At 49.8% G+C, this 20,434-nt stretch overlaps 1 protein-coding gene across 1 annotated transcript in view; it reads right to left on the bottom strand.

The window, feature by feature from the left end:
* The window catches only part of WWC1 (WW and C2 domain containing 1), a 185,010-nt gene that overhangs the window by 62,490 nt on the left and 102,086 nt on the right, over nt 1-20,434 (bottom strand). Inside the window, exons 3-5 of the mRNA XM_075541930.1 lie at nt 17,543-17,746; nt 7,305-7,381; nt 5,739-5,818 (exon numbers count right to left, since the gene is read on the bottom strand). Coding sequence (XP_075398045.1) covers nt 5,739-5,818; nt 7,305-7,381; nt 17,543-17,746 — 361 coding nt within the window. The remainder of the gene's footprint in view (nt 1-5,738; nt 5,819-7,304; nt 7,382-17,542; nt 17,747-20,434) is intronic.

The raw sequence follows: 20,434 nt of genomic DNA, 5'->3' as shown, positions 1-20,434 counted from the left end.
CGCCATTATGTGCTCGGTGAATGAACCATGGTGTGTGTGTGTGTGTGTGTGTGTGTGTGTGTGTGTGTGTGTGTGTGTGTGTGTAAGAGACAGGGGGCGGGGGATGCATGTGCTTTAGGGTTTTCAAATAAGGCAACTGTCCTTTCTCTCAGAACTTGGGAGCACATATGCACACGCACACACATATGTACACACACACACTTGTACCCTCCCCCCCACTGGCTGCCGTAGGACAGTAGTCAGGAAGCGACCCCAGCAGCACCTCTGTCTCACCTAGACAGATGTTACCTGGGCAATGATGCTGTGAGGAAAGGTGTCACACTGCCCACTCCCACAGTGCCAATTGCCAACCTCAACACTTTCCTATTTACCAGGGCTCAACAACATTGATGTTTCTTCTTACACTCCTCTAAGAAGTACCCTTCAATCCTCATCATCCATCCACCCATCCATCCACCCATCCACCCATCCATCCACCCATCCACCCACCCACCCATCCACCCACCCATCCATCCATCCATCCACCCACCCACCCACCCACCCATCCATCCATCCATCCATCCATCCATCCATCCATCCATCCATCCATCCATCCATCCATCCATCCACCCATTCTCCCTCCCTCATTTCCTTCTCCTCTCTCCCCTTTCCTGCCTTCATTGGGAACATAGGGCAGGAATAGAGAGGCTGGAATGCCTGCCCCTTGCCCCGCCTCCGTGTGCTGCCAGGAGAAGCAGCAGTGATGAGAGCACCCTCCACTGAAGCCTTGGAAGGAGGGTGCCAGGGGCGGGGAAAGGCACCCGGCCTGCTGGGCACAGGGAAAGGTTTTGACTGCATGATGTCAGGAAGGGGCATTAGAAGATGGTATGAGCTTCCAAATCCATCAGTCCTGAGCGCCAACCCGAGCTCTGACAAGTGCCAGATGGTGGCCTTGGCTGCATTGGTCAGCGCCCTCTCTAGGAAAGAGGGCAGAACACAAACGTTCTCCAAGGGCATAAGGACAATGACTTTCTTCCCTTTGTCCCTAGCCCAGCGTCTAGTCCAAGACAGACTTACAGTTCACCTGAGCTCTCTTCCCAAGCCCAAGCAGGCCACTACCCGGAAGCCATCACCCCATCCTACACTCACTACCCTCTCCCTACGTGCCAGGCACGACCATGCGCTTCTCTGCTGCTCAGGTAAAGACTCCGGAGCTCAGAGGCACTGCCACGTTTCCAAGGTCCCCACGAGCTGGGATTTGAACCCTGGCCCTCGCCTTCTTGAGGCCTCGCTCCTTACTCTGTGTGTCGCCAGTCTGTATTCAAGCAAACACCTCGCTCGCCCCGAACGGAGGCAGCCGGGCTTCCGGCTCAGGTGTGCGGGCTGCCAAGCTCCCTCGGGTCTTATCTGAGCCTGCTATCAGACATGGGGAGAGGGAGAAAAAGGAGGCTTGTCTGTGGGGTTTCGGCATTGGCTTACCAAATGACAAGAATATTCAATGCAGCTCAGGGCGACAAAGAGGTAAAACAGGTTTGAGGTGGCTCTGAGAAGAATGGGAAGTGCTCTAAGCAGACAGTTTTTGAGGTTTTGTGGGGGCACATGTGGGCAGTACGCTGCCCGTCGACTCTGGGCTCAGCAGCTGGTCCACTAGCAGGCAGTGGAAGACACAGCTCCTGCTTCATAGGCCAGAAGTAGGAATTTTCTGAGCTTATTCTACCATTGTTCAGAATTGTTCTTAGTGCTGAAGACGGCTAATGCCTCTATGTTATAAGCCCACTCCTCCCCCGCAGCTTGGCTACATATTAGATCTGATGTCTATGTACACTGTAGCTGAAAGCTTCTGTATCTCTGTGAGCGCCCTGGACACACAGTGGTTACATGTTAGACTGCTAACCACAAGGGCAGCAGTTGGAAACCACTCTTTGGGCGAAGAGGCGGCTTTCTATTCCTACAAAGAGTTCGTCTTAGAAATACTCAGGGGCAGTTCCTCCTTGCCCTGTAGGGCGGCTCCCGGTCAGAACTGACTCGATGGCAGTTGAATGTGCGTGAGTGTATGTACACGTCTATAAGTAATACTGTATTTATAGATAGCTGTTGCTCTCAGGTGCCATCGTGTGGACTCCTCACTGCCTGGCCCTGCCCGAGGGTTATGCTGGAGCCCACCCACTCACTGCTGCAGCCCGGGGTCAACCTGTCTCCTGAAGCTTTGCTGACCCTCTACTTTGCCAAGCGCATGGGGTCCTTTTCCAGGGACTGGTCTCTTCCGCCAACACAGCCAAAGCTCACGAGGCTTTCATTCTCACTTCCGCGGAGCCCCCGGCTGTCCTTCCCCCAGACACACGCTTGCTTCGCTGCTCGTCGGGGGCGCTTTCAATGTTCTCTTACATTCAGACGCTTCGGTTCCTCTTCGCTGTTCCTTTCTCACCGTCCCGCGTTCCCCTGCACACGCAGCCACGTGCATGCGGCTCGGGTCAGGCGCGCCTCTAACGCGGTCAAGGCCGTAGACTTTTCCCAGCATAGGTTACTTGATTCTCTAAGTGTTGATTGTGTATCTAAGTAAGGAGTAATTCTGAACCCTTTCCATCTTTTCTCCCTTGGTTAGGAGGTTGTCTTCGGTCCAGTGGGGAGGATTTTTGTGTCTTTACACCGAGGCATCATTCCTACTACAGGCTGCAGTCCTGGTGATCCACAGAGTGTGGTTGGTTCCACTCAAGGAGCCCGGCATACAGCAGAAGAACACAGTGCTGGCCCAGTGCCATCTTCTCGAGGACCGGCCCACTGGACGGTGTGCTCTGCGTGCCTTTCGACCTTCCAACCCCCGGGACTCACCTCTCAGCACCGTCTCAAACATTATTCTGCTGTGATTCGCCGGCTTCCCAGGTGCTAATTTTCAGAAGTAGATTGCCAGTCTGGTTTCCATCTCTACCTTAGTCCACACACGCTGCTGAAACCTAGGTAGCATGTGCGACCCTGCTGTTGGGTGAAGTGACCAATCAGTGGTACAGATTCTAGCACTGTCACAAGATGCAAGCCAACACCAAAAGCAAAACACAAAACCTAAGCTCATTGTCATCAATTTTATCCTGACTCATAGATTGTACAGGGCAGGGTAGAACTGCCCCATGTGGACTTCTGAGACTGTAACTCTTTACGGGAGTAGAAGGCCCCATCTTTCTCTCTCAGAGCTGACAGGTGGTTTCAAACCGCTTACCTTGCAGTTAGTGGCCCAAAGCATCACCACTATGCTACCACCAACAAACTAACAAACAGGTAGCATCTAAATATATCACACACAGGTGTGTGCACATAAACATATAAAAGCCATACTTTATAGTACATTATTATAGATGTTATTACAATTTATAATATGAAGAAATGAGTTATAACTTAAGACAGGTGTGGTGCCAGATTCCTGGTGGTCACCAGGTGTGGGGTGTGTGGGTTGGGATGATATGTGTAATAACTCATGGGCCCCTTTCTTGTCTCAATTTCTAGGAGCTGGTGACAAACGTCCAAAGACAAGGACTTTGGCCACTGAGTGGTGGGGGTGGATTTGTAGTTCAAGAGACAAAGAAAAGACAGTCAGGGAGAGAGACAAAAGGCAAGCAACCACAGAAGCAGATGTCCATAGAGATGAGGTCTTCCGGGGCCTCTCAGAACCGAAAAATCATGTAGCGTCTTCCCTGGAGCTTACGAGAGGCGACCAGGTGACCTACCAGGTGACCTTTGTCACGGTCACCCAGCAAGTACATCAGATACCCCAAGCACATCTCAGCTCCATCTTGGGTGAATTCCCATAAGCTAGCATTGACTGGGCTTGACAGTGGGACTCAGCTTGCTCATCCAGGAAAGAGTCAGTTACAAGAACATTCCTCAACAAGTGAAGCGTAGCATTACCATACGATCCCAGCAATTCCGCTCCTAGTTGACTATTCCTATGGGAGCGTTTCCTCCTCACCCCACCCCAAGTATGTGCTATAAATCTCCGCCCCACACCTGTGGGTGTGATCCCCGTTGGGAATAGGACTTCTTTGGCTGTGTTAGTGAGACCCTTTCAGTACAGCATGAGCCTATCACTTTGCAGACAGACAAAGAGCTCAGCAGACAGGAGCACTGGAGCACAGTCGGGGAAGGCAGATCCACACTACAGAATCTCACTGCCGGCGAGTGGATGCAACTCACAGCGACCCTGTAAGGCAGGGTAGGGCTGCCTCTGAGTTTCCAAGACTGTAACTGTTATCAGGAGTTGAAATCCCCGTCTTTCTCCCTGGGAGCGGCTGGTAGTTTCGAACTGCAGCCCACTGCATAGCTGCTCTGCCACCAGGGCTTCCGGAGTGCCACAGGAGCAAGGAAAAGAAGCGGAAATGGGCCAAGCATCTTCTTGCAGCGAGAGCCTAAAAGGGAAGTCTTCCCCTGGAGGCAGCGGCCTGCATGGGGTCTTCTAACCTCCAAACGAGGAGAAAACACGTTTCTGTGCAGTAAAGCCATCACTTGCGATTGTTCTGTGAGAGGTGGGTTAAGAGAGCAGAACCCCCAAAGGGTGGCCCGCAGCTGTGTTTAAAAGACACTCCAGCGCCAAGCACAAGAGGCAGACAGTAGAAACGACCCATGTGTCTGCCAACAGACGCATGCAAACACAGCATGGCATAGACCAGGGGGCTTCAAAAAGCTCGTGGAAAAGGGGAATGGAAACAGTGGCACTTTCCCCACACACTTTCTGACGTCCCTCATACACATACAAAGGACTCCTATTATCCCGCCATGAAGAGATGCAGTCCGGGCACACGTACTGCATGGAGGAACACTGAACACATTACGCCGAACGAAGCCGAGACTTTATAATCCCACTTACCCCAAATCGCGAGGCTAGGCTAATGCATGGATACAACGGCCGAGTAGGGGTCACCTGGGTCAGGGGCAGGAGAAGTTATTGCCGAGAGGACGACGGAGCCGTGACGGCCGCACAGCATGGTGAGCGCAGCGCCCGTCCCCGCATCGCGCCCTCCCAGCGATGGCCAGGCCCAGTGCTGTGCCCCTCGGTTCATGCCACAGCTGAGCCTTCCTCAGCGCTGCTCTGAGGGTCCGGTGAGGAGATCGGGGAGTGACCCTGCCCGTTTCTCCTGGCTCAGAAACGTGCTCAGCCATGATAGCCGGGAGGGCCACGGGCTGGGCCACAAGCACTCATGCTCACAGGTGAGAATGGAGTGAGTGGCTTCGTGATTGGCTGCAGGTGTGCTTTTGATTAAAGTTATCTTGGCGTCTGTGCCGTCACCCAGAAAGCACAGCATACGTGGCCTTGTGCGTCCTTGTCAGGCACTTCACTGTCCCTCCAAGGAAGCACTGGGATGAAGCCGGGCTCACTTTCAGGGGCCACTTTTGGTTCTTTGTTTGCGGGCACATGCATATGAGACGCCCCTGGATCTACTTGAGGAAGGAGACAAGTGTGCAGAAAGGCTCAGTGCTGTCTGTCTCTATGAATGGAAGGAAAGCCAGCTGGGTGGAACAGACTCTCAAAACGCCAGGAGCTCAGAGGAGCGGAGAACTCGGTGGTTGAAAATAATCCCCTTGGTTTCTCTTTTCAACCAACCTTGGAGGACAAGTTATCTTCAGGAAACCACAGTGGGGGAGACCTGGCATTGAATAACTAGAGTCCCATGTTCCCAGAGGGAAGGAAAGGGTCTGAAGGAGAGAGAGACAAGCTCAAAGGGCAGAGATGGCCGGAGGGGAGCCGGGGGGGGGGTGGGGGCGGGCAGACTTACTTCTGCAAGGTCTGGAAGCCACGCTCCTTGAACTGCAGCTCCTGCTGGAGGTGAACCATCTCTCTCTTCAGCTTGTTGACCTGCGTGGAAGAGGATCACAGGGGCTGGCTCAGAGGATGGGGTCGTGCTGCAAGCTGCCTTCTCCTCCAAGGGGCAGAGAAACCACAATCCCAGAATCCCCATGCCCCCTTGACCACACAGTGGGCTACACGACCCACCCACCCTCCTCCCTCTCTCATGCTGGCCCTGGTTTCTGCAGCTTCCCACTCAGTCCGCAGCCCGGCTCCCCTTTCTGACAGGTCCTCTCGGGCCAGTCCCCGAGGCCAGGGCACTGCAATCCCAGGGATCCTGGAGAGAGCTCGGCCTTCCCACTTCCTAGCTGTGTGACCTCTTTCAACCCCCACGTCCTTCTCCAAGCCTCCCTATCCTGCCCTGGCTGACGGTGGCATCCCCAGGCTTGTGCATTACTTGAAGTAGCTCACGGGCAGGGGAGTGCGCTGTCTGCAAGTGAGAAGCAATAGAGGAGCCTCAGAGGCAACACCCAGGCTAGGAAAACGTTTTCGCAAAAAAGGCCCGGAAGCCAGACCCTACCTGCAGAAATAACCTGCACACGTTATTAATTATTTTAAAATAATTCTTGGCTCATAATGAAATATCAAGAGATTTATATAATGAGTCTACATATACTATTGGTTTCTTTTAAAATGCCTGCTGATCTAGGAACCTTGAACTCTCATCCCAGCATGACCACCCAAGGCTCGAGCTGAATTCACCTACATCGCTCCCCACTACTCCTTATTGCCTCTCACCTGGCCCTCAATTAGCGTTCCTTGTAGGCCCCTGAGTTTGTGGCAGCCATTTGGTGCTCATTAAAACCTGAATATACCGTAAGCAATTGAAGTTACTGCTGGGTTTTAGCATTTGCATGTCTAAAATGGTCATAAGCTCTATCCCTTAGGGAGCTCATGGAGGATTAAGATATTGTAGAATAAGCAGCAGCTAGGATGGCGGGACAGAAGGGCCCTGGTGGTGTAATGGTAAGGTGCAAGGTCAGCAGTTCAAAATCACCAGGTGCTCCGTGGGAAACAAGAGAGGCTTTCTATTTGCACACAGAGTAATCTCAGACCGACAGAGGCAGTTCTACCTTGTCCTATAGGGTCCCCAGGAGTCTGAATCGACTCAGTGGCAGAGAGTTTGTTTTGGGGAAGACGGCACACTACACTTAGAACTTTGGAGCAAGATCTGAGTCCCTTGTGTCCTTGAGCAAATTACTTAGCTTCCCAAACCTGGGTTTCCTCCAATTTAAAATGCAGATGATGATAGTAGCTACTTCACGGGGTTGTTACAAAGACATGATGCTCTTAGCACTGTGCCTGGAATACTGTGATGGCGTATGGAATAGTAGCTGCTGTTACTATGGCTACTATTTCCATGACTACTGTTGCTAATGAATATTTAGGGCACTGGACACTTTCAGCAGTGGGTGCTGGGTCTGCCTGAAGCATCTGTTGCGATCTGAGGCCAGCCTAGGGACCCCCGTCAACGGCACAAGGGAAGGGGTCCTACCCGAGATTTTGCAGTGGCAATTTCAGCTTTCAGGATCTCAGGGTCATACTTAGAACTGGAAGATGAACCGGAGACCACTGCAAGAAAAAAGAAAAAGGGAATAAACAAACAGACAAACAAACAGAGCAAGGGTACCTGCGCAGAAGAAAAGTATTTAGACAGAGCTAACTTCTCTGGTTAAATTAATCCAGAAAGTACCGATGAATTACGAACTTAAATGCCCAGGAAAGGGAGCTTTGTTGAAGAAAGGTGGCAAAGGAAGAAAACGGGGCTTTGCAATGTGTACAATTTTAAATGATGCTACAGAAGAATATTAATGTGAGGGGAAAATGTGCCAAATACATTTTCTGTTATCGTTGTTAAAAACACACACAACAAAAACGTACGCCAAGTTTCTACATATACAAATTGGTGGCATGATGACGTTCTCCAAACTTGGCGACCATCACCATTCTCCTTTTCGGAATTGCTCCACCCTGTGAACTCACTGACCCTGAGAGCTTTCAGGGCGCCACTGTCAGTTTGAGCACATGTAGAAAGCTCTTAAAAACATATTGCTCTACTATCAAACATATGAGGGGGACCCCCAAAATGGGACCCACCAAGGTGGGACACGCCCCCAATGGAAAAATAATTTCCCCTGATGAAGCATTTTCCTCGCTGACGAGCATTGAGCAGCTTCCTCTGAGTCGGTGCACCCAGTGGTGTCAGCTGGGAAGATTCTCTCTGGTCACCGTGAACTTTTTTGCAAAAGTCATTTTGCTTGAATCGTGTGTGTGTGTGTGTGTGTGAAGGCTGATTTCAGAGAACAGCGTGCAGCTGTGGAATTTTATTTCCTGCTCAGGGAAAATGGGGCAGAACGTGTTGTGATGTAGAACGCAGCTCACAAGGTCAGCGCTCTGGGAAAAACTCAAATGTACAAGTGTTTCTCTAGCTTCAAAAAAGGTAAAACGTCGATTGATGACAAACTTAGTTCTGGATTTCCTTTAACTTCCCGAACAGACGAGATGTCAACTTGTAGTGCGTTTGGAATCTGTTCCACCAGATCAGACTGCCAATCAAGCTTTCTATTTAGAGGTTCTGAAAAGATAGTGTAACAGTATGTGACAACGAAGGCCTGTTCTGGGACAGATGGGACTGGCTGTGCGACAGAGCACCTGCTCACACAGCCATCTCAGTGTGCCAGTTTTTGTCAACAAACCGAATAACTCTCTTGCTCCAGGAACCTTGTTCACCTGATTATACTCTGCGCAACTTCTTTTGGTTTACACAAATGAAGAGGGACGTGAAAGGGCAGCAATTTGACAGTGTGGAAGAGGTGAAGAAAAAGCAAGGTAGTCGCCCAACAAGATGAGTTTGAAAAATGTTTCCAAGAACGGAATCACAGATTTGGCACATGTATTAAGTGTAATGGAGAGTACTTTGAGGGTGAAAAGGTTGTTTTGTAATAAAATAAAATAAATATAGAGCTTTGAAAAAAAATCCGGATTTTTTTTGGGATACTTCCTCAGAGATCATTGTAATCCTGATTAGATTGGATAAAGCTTGATACTTGGCCAGTTGACCTCCCTCCAGACCAGTGGTTCTCAACCTTCCTAATGCCGCGACCCTTTAATACAGTTCCTCATGTGGTGGTGACCTCCCAACCATAAAATTATTTTCGTTGCTACTTCATCACTGAAATTTTGCTACTGTTTATGAATTGGGTGACCCCTGAAAAAGGGTTGCTTGACCTCCAAAGGAATCGCAACCCACAGGTTGAGAACCACTGCTCTAGGCCCAACCTGAATTTGTTCAAGGGCAAGGATCTCTTGCTTGGTCCTGGCTTTTAAAATCTGATAGAGGACTTTTCTTTCCTACTCAGTATGTTTTTTTTAATCTTTATATTATTCTTTTCTCCGTACCACTTCATTTCATTTTTGTTCTTGATTGTGTCTGTTGGGTCTCTCAGTTTATGAAGCGCAGAAGGAGGAGGGGTGCAGAGCGATAATAACTGATGCAAGGGTTTGTGGGGGATAGGAAGGGTGAGGGGAGTTTAGGAATAAACAGTGATGGTGGGAGGGTGAGGGAGCACAAGAAATGAATGTGATTATTCAGCTTATTTTAAAGGTGATTTAGTCATGGGGGAACAAAAAAAAGAAAATGTTCTAAAATTGATTGTGTTAATGATTATACAATTCTTTTTTAAATTACTCTATTGGGAGCACATATTGTTCTTATCACAATACAAGCATACATCCATGGTGTCAAGCACATTTGTACAATTCTTGACATGATTGAATTGTATGATATTGATTATGTGCCAATAAAACTGAAAAACAAAAACAAAAAACAAAACCCCACACCCTTAATGTTCAAGGCAGATAATTTTCCTGACAGTTAAGCTAGCCTACTGTTTGCGCTGAAGGAGATTCAGGTGGTTTTTTGGTTTGAGGATTAAAGGTTATCGGAGGACATTATTTCAGGAGTTCACCCAGTCTCTCCGGCTCTAGAAAATCTGACTTCTATGAAAATTTCTGCTCTGCCTTTCCCCCTCTTGAGCAGAATTCTTTAATAGAGCCTGCGATCATTTGTTCAGTAACAGTAGCTGGGACTCATACAGTTCCAGTCTAGTCACATAGGAGATAGTGGTTCATGGAGGCCATTAGCCAACATCCTGTAGCTTCCTCCTGTTCCTGACTTTGCTCTTCGCTTTTGCTCTAGGTGAATAGGGACCACCTGTGCCCTGGATGGTCTTTTGCAATCATTTAAGATCCAGGCACCACGCAATCAATTAGGAGATAAACTAGAAGTACTACACATATTATTAAGCCAATTAACCAAAATGTCCCATGAAACCATGACCATAAACCTCGAAACTAAGAAGTCGCATCCCATGAGGTGTTTGTTTGGTTGTATATAAGTAGCCTTAGTACTGCTCACTTGTTGTCACTATTATGCATATATTTACCATATAGCTACTATTACCCCTTCGGGAGCTGTGGCCTGTGTTGTGGACAAAGAGATCTATAAAAACCCATCCTTGTCCTCCAGTGTTGTGGGGCAGGAGGGCTGGGCAAGAAACCGATCCTGAGGATGGCCCAACACCAGGCAGTGTTCCGTTCCACTGTACACAGGCTCACTGGGTCACAACTGACTGGCTGTCGCTTAATAACAGTAGCCATCAATGTGCACGGAAGGGCAGAGAGCCACAGAAAGTGTCCTGGAGAAGGAGACGTTGGAAATGGGTTTTACCAGTAAGTAGGAGTTGCACAGACAAGTGACATTCTAGGCCAGTGGTTCTCAACCTTCCTAATGCCGCGACCCTTTCATACAGTTCCTCGTGTGGTGGTGACCCCAACCATAATATTATAGTCGTTGCTACTTCATCACTATCATTTTCTACTGTTATGAATGGGGCAACCCCTGTGAAAGGGTCGTTTGATCCCCTAAGAAGTCGCGACCCGCAGGTTGAGAACCGTTGTTCTAGGCTAAGGCTAACGTCAGCATGTGCCAGGCAGGGTGGTCTTTCTGGAATGGGCGTTTACTCAGCATGCTGGGACTGTGGGAGGTGGAGAAGAAATGAAAGAAGCTAGTGCATACCTGGTTGGACATACGGGCATCGCGGCACATGGCTATGTGGGGCTAAATGTTGAGCTGTATATGTGCCACTCATCCCAGTCTGTCTTCGTTGCCTAACGTAACAACTGTAGGTGGCACTGGACAGGCAGTATTGCGTTCTGTTGGGCATGGGGTTGGTAAGAGTGAGTCGGCTTGACTGCGTCTAGCCACAACAATCGTCAGGACAAAACACCACAGAGCTGGTGATTCTACAGAGCAGAAAGGTGTTGTCTTATGGCTCTGGAAGACAGAAGCCCAAATCTGAGTGTTGGCTATCGGGACAGGTGTAGGTTTGTGTTCATTTGGCTGGGCCACGATTCTTAGTGGTTTGGCAGGATGGCAGATGCGATCCCCTCAAGGTTTGGCCTGCTTCTAACGTAAGTGGACATGGTAGGAACAGTTGCTTTCCTTTCGTGGGGTTTGGATTCTGCAACTGGCTCATCAACTTTCAGTTCTACCATATTGCCTGCTAATCCTAGGAGTCATCAGCAGCCTCTTATCTTAAAGCCTTGGATTCATTTGGTTCTGCAGCCACGAGCCAGATGTCTGACCTGCTGGTCTTGTGCTCAATAATTCCTGTATCTACCTTAGTCAAGAGAAGCTTCCTAATATCTGACCCATGGATTTGGAAATTGCTGGCCTCTTTAACTGTGTGACCCATTTCCTCAAAATAAACTTTCTCATTACCTGCAAGCACAAGCTTCACTGGATAGCTGTTGTCTTAAAACAAAACAAAAAACTAACTCACTGCCACCCTACAAGGCAGAGTAGAACTAGCAGCTCCTTAGGGTAACCAAGGCTGTGGTCTTTATAGTGGCAGACTGTGGACTAGCTGGTGGCTGTGAACCACCGGTCTTCTGGTTAGCAGTTGAGCTCTTAAACACTGCTGCTGTTGGTGTTAGGTGCCATCAAGCTTGTTCCAACCCATAGCGACCCTCTGCGCAACAAGAGACAAAAGTACCCCCAGTCCTGCAGCATCCTCACATGTTCCCGTGCGTGAGCCCACTGTTGCAGCCACCGTGCCAGTCTATCCCAGTGCCAGTCCAGGGCTGCCGGAGCACAGCTACCACAGGGACAATGGAAATGTCTTCCCTCACAGTTTAGGAGGCGAGCAGTCCACACCACAGGAGTCAGCTCTAGGGGAAGGATTCTCTCTTTGTCCTCTCTGAAGGAAGGCCCTTGTCTCCTTTCAACACCTGTGGGCTTAGTGACTTTTCGAGACCTCTTTGGTCTTCGCTTCAATCTTCTCCTGGGTCTAGAGGTTCCCAGGGCAGGGACCTGCGTCCCAGAAACCCACTGCTCCTGGTTCTTTCTTCTTGGTGGTAGTAGGTCCCTATGACCTCTGCTTGCTTCTCTTTCCTTTGATCTCTTCTCAGATAAAAGATGATGCACGCCATATGTCAGGAAAACGCCACCTGTGATCAGATCACAGCTGTGACTTGAGAAAGGGGTGCTACATCGCACCCTAAGCCCTCCCATCACATCAGGACTGGCTCCATCAGATAGTGCTATGGGGATGACCCACCGTTACATAATTGCCACATGACATCATTCGTTGACAGCTAAACCTCAATCAGGCCAGCGATGCTGACTTATACAAACCAAACGCACTGCCGTGCAGTCAGTGCTGACTCTTAGCGACCACCTGTGGGTCTCCAGGCTGTAAATGTTTATGGGAGTAAACAGCCCTGTCTCTCTCCCAAGGAGCTGCTGCTGGCTTCCAACCCTGTGGTGCACAGCCCAGTGCGCAAGCATGACACCACCAGGGCTCTACTGACAAGGGGGCTTCCAAAAGTTCATGGAGAAATACAACAGAAAGATAATGGACTTCTTCCATGGACTCTTTAAACCCCATCCTATTTCGGGGAGTGGGTACACATCAATGCAGGAAAGCCATGCCACTTCCTTCTATAGGCACGTCTCCTCATTTCTGGGCACTGCCAGCAACCCTTGGTGTTCTTTGACTTTGTGACAGAGCTTTATGGGCTGCCTTGCCCCTCTGTGTGACTCAGTCCATACCTCAGTCCTCCCCTGTGTCAGATCCCACTCAGGAGTGATTAGGATCAGGACTCACCTACGAAAGAAAACCCCCTTCCTGAACAAAGTCACACCGGGAGGTTAGGACTTCCACATGGTTGCGTTCCCCACACCCCTCCGGGAGGAGGGCACAGGGCGCAATTTGATCCACAGCAGCGTTGGTCCCGAGGAAATCAGCTCATGGCTCACCCCTTCTGTGGACACATCCTTCCCTTGGGTTCCTCCCAAGAAGGGTTTCATACCTGGATAGGGAGTTGATTATCCCAGCATGGATTTTAATTTTTGTCTTTCTTATCCCTCTCCATTAATTCAGTTTAATACTCCAACATGATAGGTATAAGGTTCGCAGTCAAAAAGAACATTCCCCAGGCCCTCCCCCACATCTCCAAAGGGGAACCACTTTGAACTTGGTCAGCCAGTCTCTGGGCTGTCATCCCTGTCTCTAATATGCGCTATTGGAGTTGCTTGCTTCTGCCACTTGCAGGCACTATTGACTCACTCCCCTCCCTCTCCGGAGGAGAGGGGTTCAGCTGCCTTCCTTCCGCAGCCCTACACAGCACAACTGCGCATCTCCCCCTCCTGCTGAGAGAGGGCGCCTTGTTCTGGAGGAAGTGACCTTCAGGGTTTGCAGGATCTGGGCTCAGTAAACACGCTTTGTTCAAAGTCACGGTGTTGACTTGGATTACGTTTCCCTCCCAGCCTAATCTTTTTTCCCCCTCTAGAGTGAATAACTGCCATTTTTGTGTTTGACTAGTTTCTACAAAGGTATCACCAATTCAACCATGCTCTTGCCAGTGACTTCAGTCCTCTCGTGGGAACCAGACGGGTAGGCATCTGTCAGCTTCCTTTCGATTTCACCCAGGCCTCTCACCCACGTCAGCGTGAGCAGGTTGCCCCCTCACACAGCTGCCCTCTGTGAGCCACGCCACTCTATTTCAGGCAGCCTCCTTGCCCCCCTCTCTTAAACGGGTCTATTGGCACTTCATCCACATATCATAGAATTCAACAGCTCGATCTTATCCATCCGTGCCACAATCCGTTTAGAATATTTTCTTCTTTACTGTACTCATTGTGATTTGTGGGATTCTGTTTTCAATTGTGGCACAAATACACGCAACAAAACAGCTTCCGAGTCAACAGCTTCTACCTGTGTGAACCCTCGCACCGATTGTATTCTTCGTGTTGGACAAGCATTGCTGCTCTCCCTTCCTCTCCATATCGTCCTGCCGCCATGCTTGTGGCCTCAGCGCCCCCTCAGCAGAGACCCTTCCTCCACCTACGTCTCTGTCTTCAAGTCATCTCCTCATTTAGGGAGGACGTAACTCCAGGAACTTCAGGGGAAAGGGAGCCTGGCAGAAGAAACGTTTGTGAGAGGCTGCACAATGATCTTCATTCTACACGGACCAGTGGCCAAGTGGTCACCTCCAGCTCACAGTGACTATAAGGAGCTCCACGCAGGACTGTGCCCTGCTGGGTTTTCAGTGCCTGATGTTTTGTGAGCAGAGAGCCAGGCCTTTCTTCAAGGCCCCCCTGGATGGACGTGAACCTGGAGTTCGTAACACCGGGAAGCTTCTGTTCTGTCCGACACGGCAGTGGAGGTAGCGATCCTGGGCCTAGGACTCTCGGTGGGGAAATCTCTTCTTTCATCTACGGAGGTTCTGACCCCACTCTCCAGTTCCTGGGGCCCCTGTGGAAAAGTCCAGAGCTGTTCTGGCTCCTGGTAAGTTCTGTGTCCCCTCCCGGCTTTTCTTTGTGAATGTGCTCCGGCTCTTGCACTGTCCTCACTGTGTGTGATCTGACAATGGCAGGCTCTCCGCGAGCCCTCCCATCGGAGCCTCCTGCGTCTCCAGTGCAGGACAACCCCCTGGACTCTCGCTGCTGCATCTCCCCCTCTGTCCTCGGCTCTACCTTTTAGCAGCTTGACAAGACAAAGTGTAGATTCCTGGCCGGCTGTTCTCCCTTCCCCTCCTCTTTTCCGTCTCATTTAAGCTCTGCTATATTGTTTTGCAAGTTTTCCCAGTTTTATCTTCCAGTCTTTCTATGCCATGTTCATTTAAAAAATCATATGTTAATTTCCGGTGGCTCTTCTTTGTTCTCGAAAGTCCCCAAATTCTCTCTCCCATGAGGGCCCCTTGATCCATACATAGTAATTAAGCCTTCAGTGAATACCGGTTAAAACAGTGGTCGTTAGGTTCCTGGTCCACACACAGGGAGCCCGCACAGTGAATCACGGGTACAAGGGTGGTCGTGCGGGTCCTGGTCCACACACAGGGAGCCCGCACAGTGAATCACGGGTACAAGGGTGGTCACAGACACCACACTCATAGCTGCTGTGCTCCCACACAATGTCCAGGGGCTTCCTGGGGGGCAGGGCATGGATTTCATTTCCCTCCTCCCCCCCCTAAACTGTTTACGGAATGAAGCTCTAGACCTTGCATCCCTTCAGCCCCAAATACTTGAGTACAGGAACAAGGACAGGCGCTGATGACCGCAACGTCCTTTCACATTCAGGAAGTTCTCCAAGGGTCCGAGAGCGTCTGTCATGGCTACTGCCACCCACCTCCCCACAGCCCAGATCTCGTCGGGGCACAAACAAGGTGTGCAGCCATTTGGTGGTCGTGCCTCCGTAGGCCTATTCACACCTAGAACAGTTTTCTCTTTTGGCTTTTCCCAACACTGCTCTTGCTTGAGGAGCCCCGGGTGACTCCCGTGCGGCATCACGCTGCATTGTGGATATGTGCATGGACGCCTCGGGATCAGACTCAGGTGAAACAGGTGTACCTGCACTTCCATGCACCGCAAGGGAACGGGGTAGGGGAAGGCCATCGCCTTGTGGGGATGCCGATTTTAGCACCTGTGGAAAGAGGTAGGCGCCCTGGTGTGTAGTGGTTATGCGGCAGGCTGCTAACCACAAGCTCTGCAGTGCACAACCAACAGCCTTTCCAAAGGAGAAAGACCAAGCTTTCGGCTCCTGTGAAGAGCTGCCGTCTCAGCAATGCACGGGGCCATTAGAGTCTGTCCTGCCGGTCACAATGAATTGGAAGTGGCTCCTTGGCAGTTCGTTTTTTAAATGTTTGAGTGTAAAGAGGTGATTTAAAACTTTTGAAATTGGGGTTTTAGGGGGATTGGTGATATTCTAAGCCCCTGTAACTATCCTGCCCACCTCCAAACAGCATCTGGATGCTTTCGGGGCTGCGGGACTTTAAAAGAGGAAACAGACAAAGGAGACTCAAGATGCCCCCCCCCCCCCCTGAACCTGGGTTTCAGGGGGACCGGACTCTCTTTCCTCCTGGGACTGTGTGAAGGGTTAACGCCAGCCCCTCCTGGCAGTCTCTAGGACAGCGTCGGACCCACAGGAATAGCTAAGGGATGTGCTCTTATTCTTTTCCACAACCCTTGGGCTTCTGGGGGCTTTCCCGAGCTGCCAAGGAAGTGGGCAGGGAGGGGCCCTTGACTGTCACAACAGGGTTTGCCCTGTTCCGCTGGCCGCCTGACCTCAGAGGGCGGCTGTACACAGGATGAGTGTCATGCGACTTTGCTCAGTCACAGCCACCTTGACACCAAGGCCAGCTGCCGGTTCTTGTCCCTCTGTGAAAGTGACGGGCCTGGGTAACAGGCTGGGGCTCGCTGCTTACTGCTACCCTTCCCAGCTCTTCCACCCGGGGCCTCTCTAAACTGCCGGTCCCCTGTCTGTGAAGTGGGCGGTGCATAGCACTCACCCTGTGGAATTGGTCGAGAGACCCACACCTGGCAGTGTGCCTGAGACGTTGCAGGAATAACCAATACATGTGGGTGATCAGACATGACGGTCAAAGAAACCCAAACAAAAAGCAACCTCCACACCTCTGAGAAGGGCCGTGGGCACAATGGCACTGCTGAGCTGCCTCTCCACTGCACTGGGGACAAAGGACAGGGAAATGCCCACGTGGATGGCAGGAGCCCGGCCCTCAGAAAGCTGATCCTTAGTGAGAGGAACGGGGCGGAACGGACACGCTGAGAGACTGTGACGTGTGACAAAGAGGGCGTAACCAGAGAGGCAGGGCCGAGGCCAGCGGTGTGGACGGCAGGCTTGTAATGGAGTTGTCAGAAGAACCACTTCAGAGGTGATGACATACATGATTAAGAGACTTGAAGGTGAGACGGAGCCAGGGATGCCACCTGGCCGGCAGAGAAGCATTCTAGAATGGAGAGCCGCAGTACAGGAGCCCCAAGTGGGGGAAAGAGCAGGATGTGCTGTAGGCGCGGAACAGGGGGCTCCTCGGTGCGTCAGGAGCCTGGGGACCACCTGCGGCGAGGCATGCGTGGCACACGGCTCTGGTCACCCAGGGCTATGCAGACCATGGGAAAGAGCAATGGGCAGGAAGCCAATGAGGGCTCTTAAACAAGGGGCCATGAGGGTATATCTCAAATGCAGTGGAAATGGCCAAGGGACACTTGTGGGGCCCGAGTAGAAGGAAGAAGACTGGAGCGGATAGTAGTAGTAGTCGGGGGCAGAGATGGGGAAAGGGGTGCTGAGAGAGAGCATGGAAAGGCGGTAGGGAGCACCATTCTCTCCTCCCCGCAATGGTGCTGGTACGGGGCTTGCCAGGGAAGGTACTCACAGCTGACCTGGGAGCCCAGCTTGTGCTCCCAGACGGCATGCAGCTGCTGATACTCCTGCTGGGCAAGCTCCAGGCGCTGCTGCTTCACCTGGTAGATCTCCTTTTGTGCGCTCAGGGCCTCCTGGGCCACCACCAGGTAATCCTTCAGCATGTGCTCCTGCTCCCGCCGCCATTGCACCCGGGGATCCTCGATCTGAGTGGTTTCTGAAACAGACCCCAGAGAGCCGCCGTCAGCACTTCCCGACGACCTGTGTGACTGGCAGTCCATGGAAGTCAGGGCCAGGAAACAAAAAGCATCATGAGCAGAAAACAACAATACGTGCAAATAGGTGAAACCCACTTAGTAAACAACAGAGACTATCCGTTTTAGAGTAAAGCATGCAAACTAAGCCAGGGTCGATTTCTAAACCCAGAGTCAATCTCTGTTTAAGTCAGGAAAAGGAATACATTTATTTGAGCTCAAATCTAGGCAGCAGCTCAAGGACATCATAGATGCTCAGGGCTATTTGTTTTGGTGAAGCATAAAAGAAGGTGAAGCATAAGAAAAAGATGAGGGGGCTGGATAGGGCAGAGGTTGTACACTGGTGCATGTGGGGGCTGGAGGCACAGGGAATCCAGGGTGTATGACAGCTTCAGGACCAAGGGTGTGAGGGGCGATGCTGGGAGAGTGGAGGGCGAGTGGGTTGGAAAGGGGGAACTGATTACAAGGATCCACATGTGACCTCCTCCCTGGGAGATGGACGGCAGAGAAGGGGGGGAAGGGAGACTCTGGATAGGGCAAGATATGACAAAATAACGAGGTATAAATTACCAAGGGCACATGAGGGAGGGGGGAGTGGGGAGGGAGGGGAAAACAAAAAGAGGACCTGATGCAAAGGGCTTAAGTGGAGAGCAAATGCTTTGAGAGTGATTGGGGCAGGGAATGTTCAGATGTGCTTTATACAGTTGATGTATGTATATGTATGGACTGTGATAAGAGTTGTATGAGCCCCTAATAAAATGTTAAAAAACAAACAAACAAACAAACAAACAAAAGAAAAAGATGAGGTCTACTCCCGTAAGAGTCACAGTGTCAGAAAGCCACGCGGGAAGCTCTACTCTGTTCTACAGGGTTGCTATGAGTCGGCAGTGACTCCTTGGCAGTGGGGTTTTGAGACAGTATTCTCCTCCCCCTTGTCCTCCTCCCCTCACAGGCAGCCTCTTATGGCATTTTTAGCTGATTTAGTGCAGCTTGGGCTTAACTGTACTTCACACTTCCTCCTCCCCCTCATACATGCCATATTCCACCCATAAACACATCCCACACTCTCCATTCAGCGTAGTCTCCCCACCCTCATAGACTCCACATACCCCACCCCCCACTACACACCTCTCTTTACACCCCCATGGCTAACAATACTGCCTTTCCCAAGAGCTTTAGCAAAACCCAAACCAAAAAGCAATTGTCTTCCAAACAGCTAGACATCTGGAGAATATTTAACCTTGTTACTGTGCAAAGGAATGCAAATTAAAAACAACGAAGTAACACTTTCTACCTACGAATACAGCAAGAACGAAAGCAAATGGAAAATGCATTGCTGGAAATCTAGGGGGAAATGGCACCCTTATTGCTTGTGGCCACAGGAACTAAAAAAACATTCCAATGGAAAGAACTATAAGTCTGAAAATATGTATCAAAATCTCAAAAATATCCATAACCACCAGTGAAAGCCCCAAATGCATTTGCAGGTCCACAGGCAGATTAAGACTCTGGTGGATCATGGACCAGAGTTGAGGGATGGGATACCTTGTTATCAGACAGAGTATTGTAGACACATACAATGTGTCATCTTATTCCACCTCCCTTTTGACCCATCCAAAGGTTGTTTCCGTTAAAAAGAGAAGGCTAAGGGAACACACACAGATTACGCCCCAAGGGCCTCCCCTCTAATCATGGACCAGGGGCGTGAACAGCCTCATCTCGCTGGAGCACCCTGAAAAACCGCTCGTGGCTGGTGGTGGTCAAGCTAGCGCCTTATCATGGAGCTCCCGTGGAGTCACTTAGAGTTTGATCTAGTGTTTAATGCTTTCTGCTTTCTTGTCAATAGAGGTTTTTTCTCTATTTTATTTTTGTTGTTGCTGTTAGCTTTTTTGTTGTTTATTACGATTTGGTATGAGACCCAGGATGGGTAAAGCTATAGAGATAATAACTGGATTAATGATTTTTTGGAGGTATGGCAGGAGAGGTGTTGGTGGTGGTGGGGGGGTGGATTGGGGAATTAATAACAATGAGTACATGAAAGAAGAAAATATTCTAAAATGATTGTAGTAATAATTATACAACTCTTCTTGATATTGAACTATTTAATTGAATGATAGGTAGAGTAGGTGCCAATAAAACATTTGGAAATGTACCTTCAGGAATTACCAGTGAAAGTAAAATGTCTATATGCCTAAAGATTTTTATATAGAGATGGGATACTGAATGGAAATAATGCAATACAGAATATAAAAAGTCAGCAATAGGTGCATTACGAGACACTAATTTTATGCATTTATTCATCCATTTGATGTCTTAAAAATGACAACTGTGAAGTCTAAGCGGCACTCCTCAAATATTCATGATACAGCATTAAGAGCAAAAGGCAGACCACATAATTTGAGCATGGATAAAACTATATAATTATAATGCATGCAAACCCTCAGTGGGGATATTTAATGCTGGTATTTGAAACAGTGAAGATTATGGAAAGATCGATCTTTATTTGCTGGTTTTTAAAAATAATTTTATTGGGGGCTCTTATAACATTTCATACATCAATTGTATCAAGCATATTTGTACATATGTTACCATCACCATTTCCAAAGCATTCTCTACTTGAGCTCTTGGTATAAACTCCTCTTTTTTCCCTT

Source organism: Tenrec ecaudatus, chromosome 2, assembly GCF_050624435.1.
Source record: "Tenrec ecaudatus isolate mTenEca1 chromosome 2, mTenEca1.hap1, whole genome shotgun sequence".
NCBI classification, from domain to species: domain Eukaryota; kingdom Metazoa; phylum Chordata; class Mammalia; order Afrosoricida; family Tenrecidae; genus Tenrec; species Tenrec ecaudatus.
Note: the sequence above shows the minus strand (reverse complement) of the source record. Positions and strands in the feature narration are given on the sequence as shown.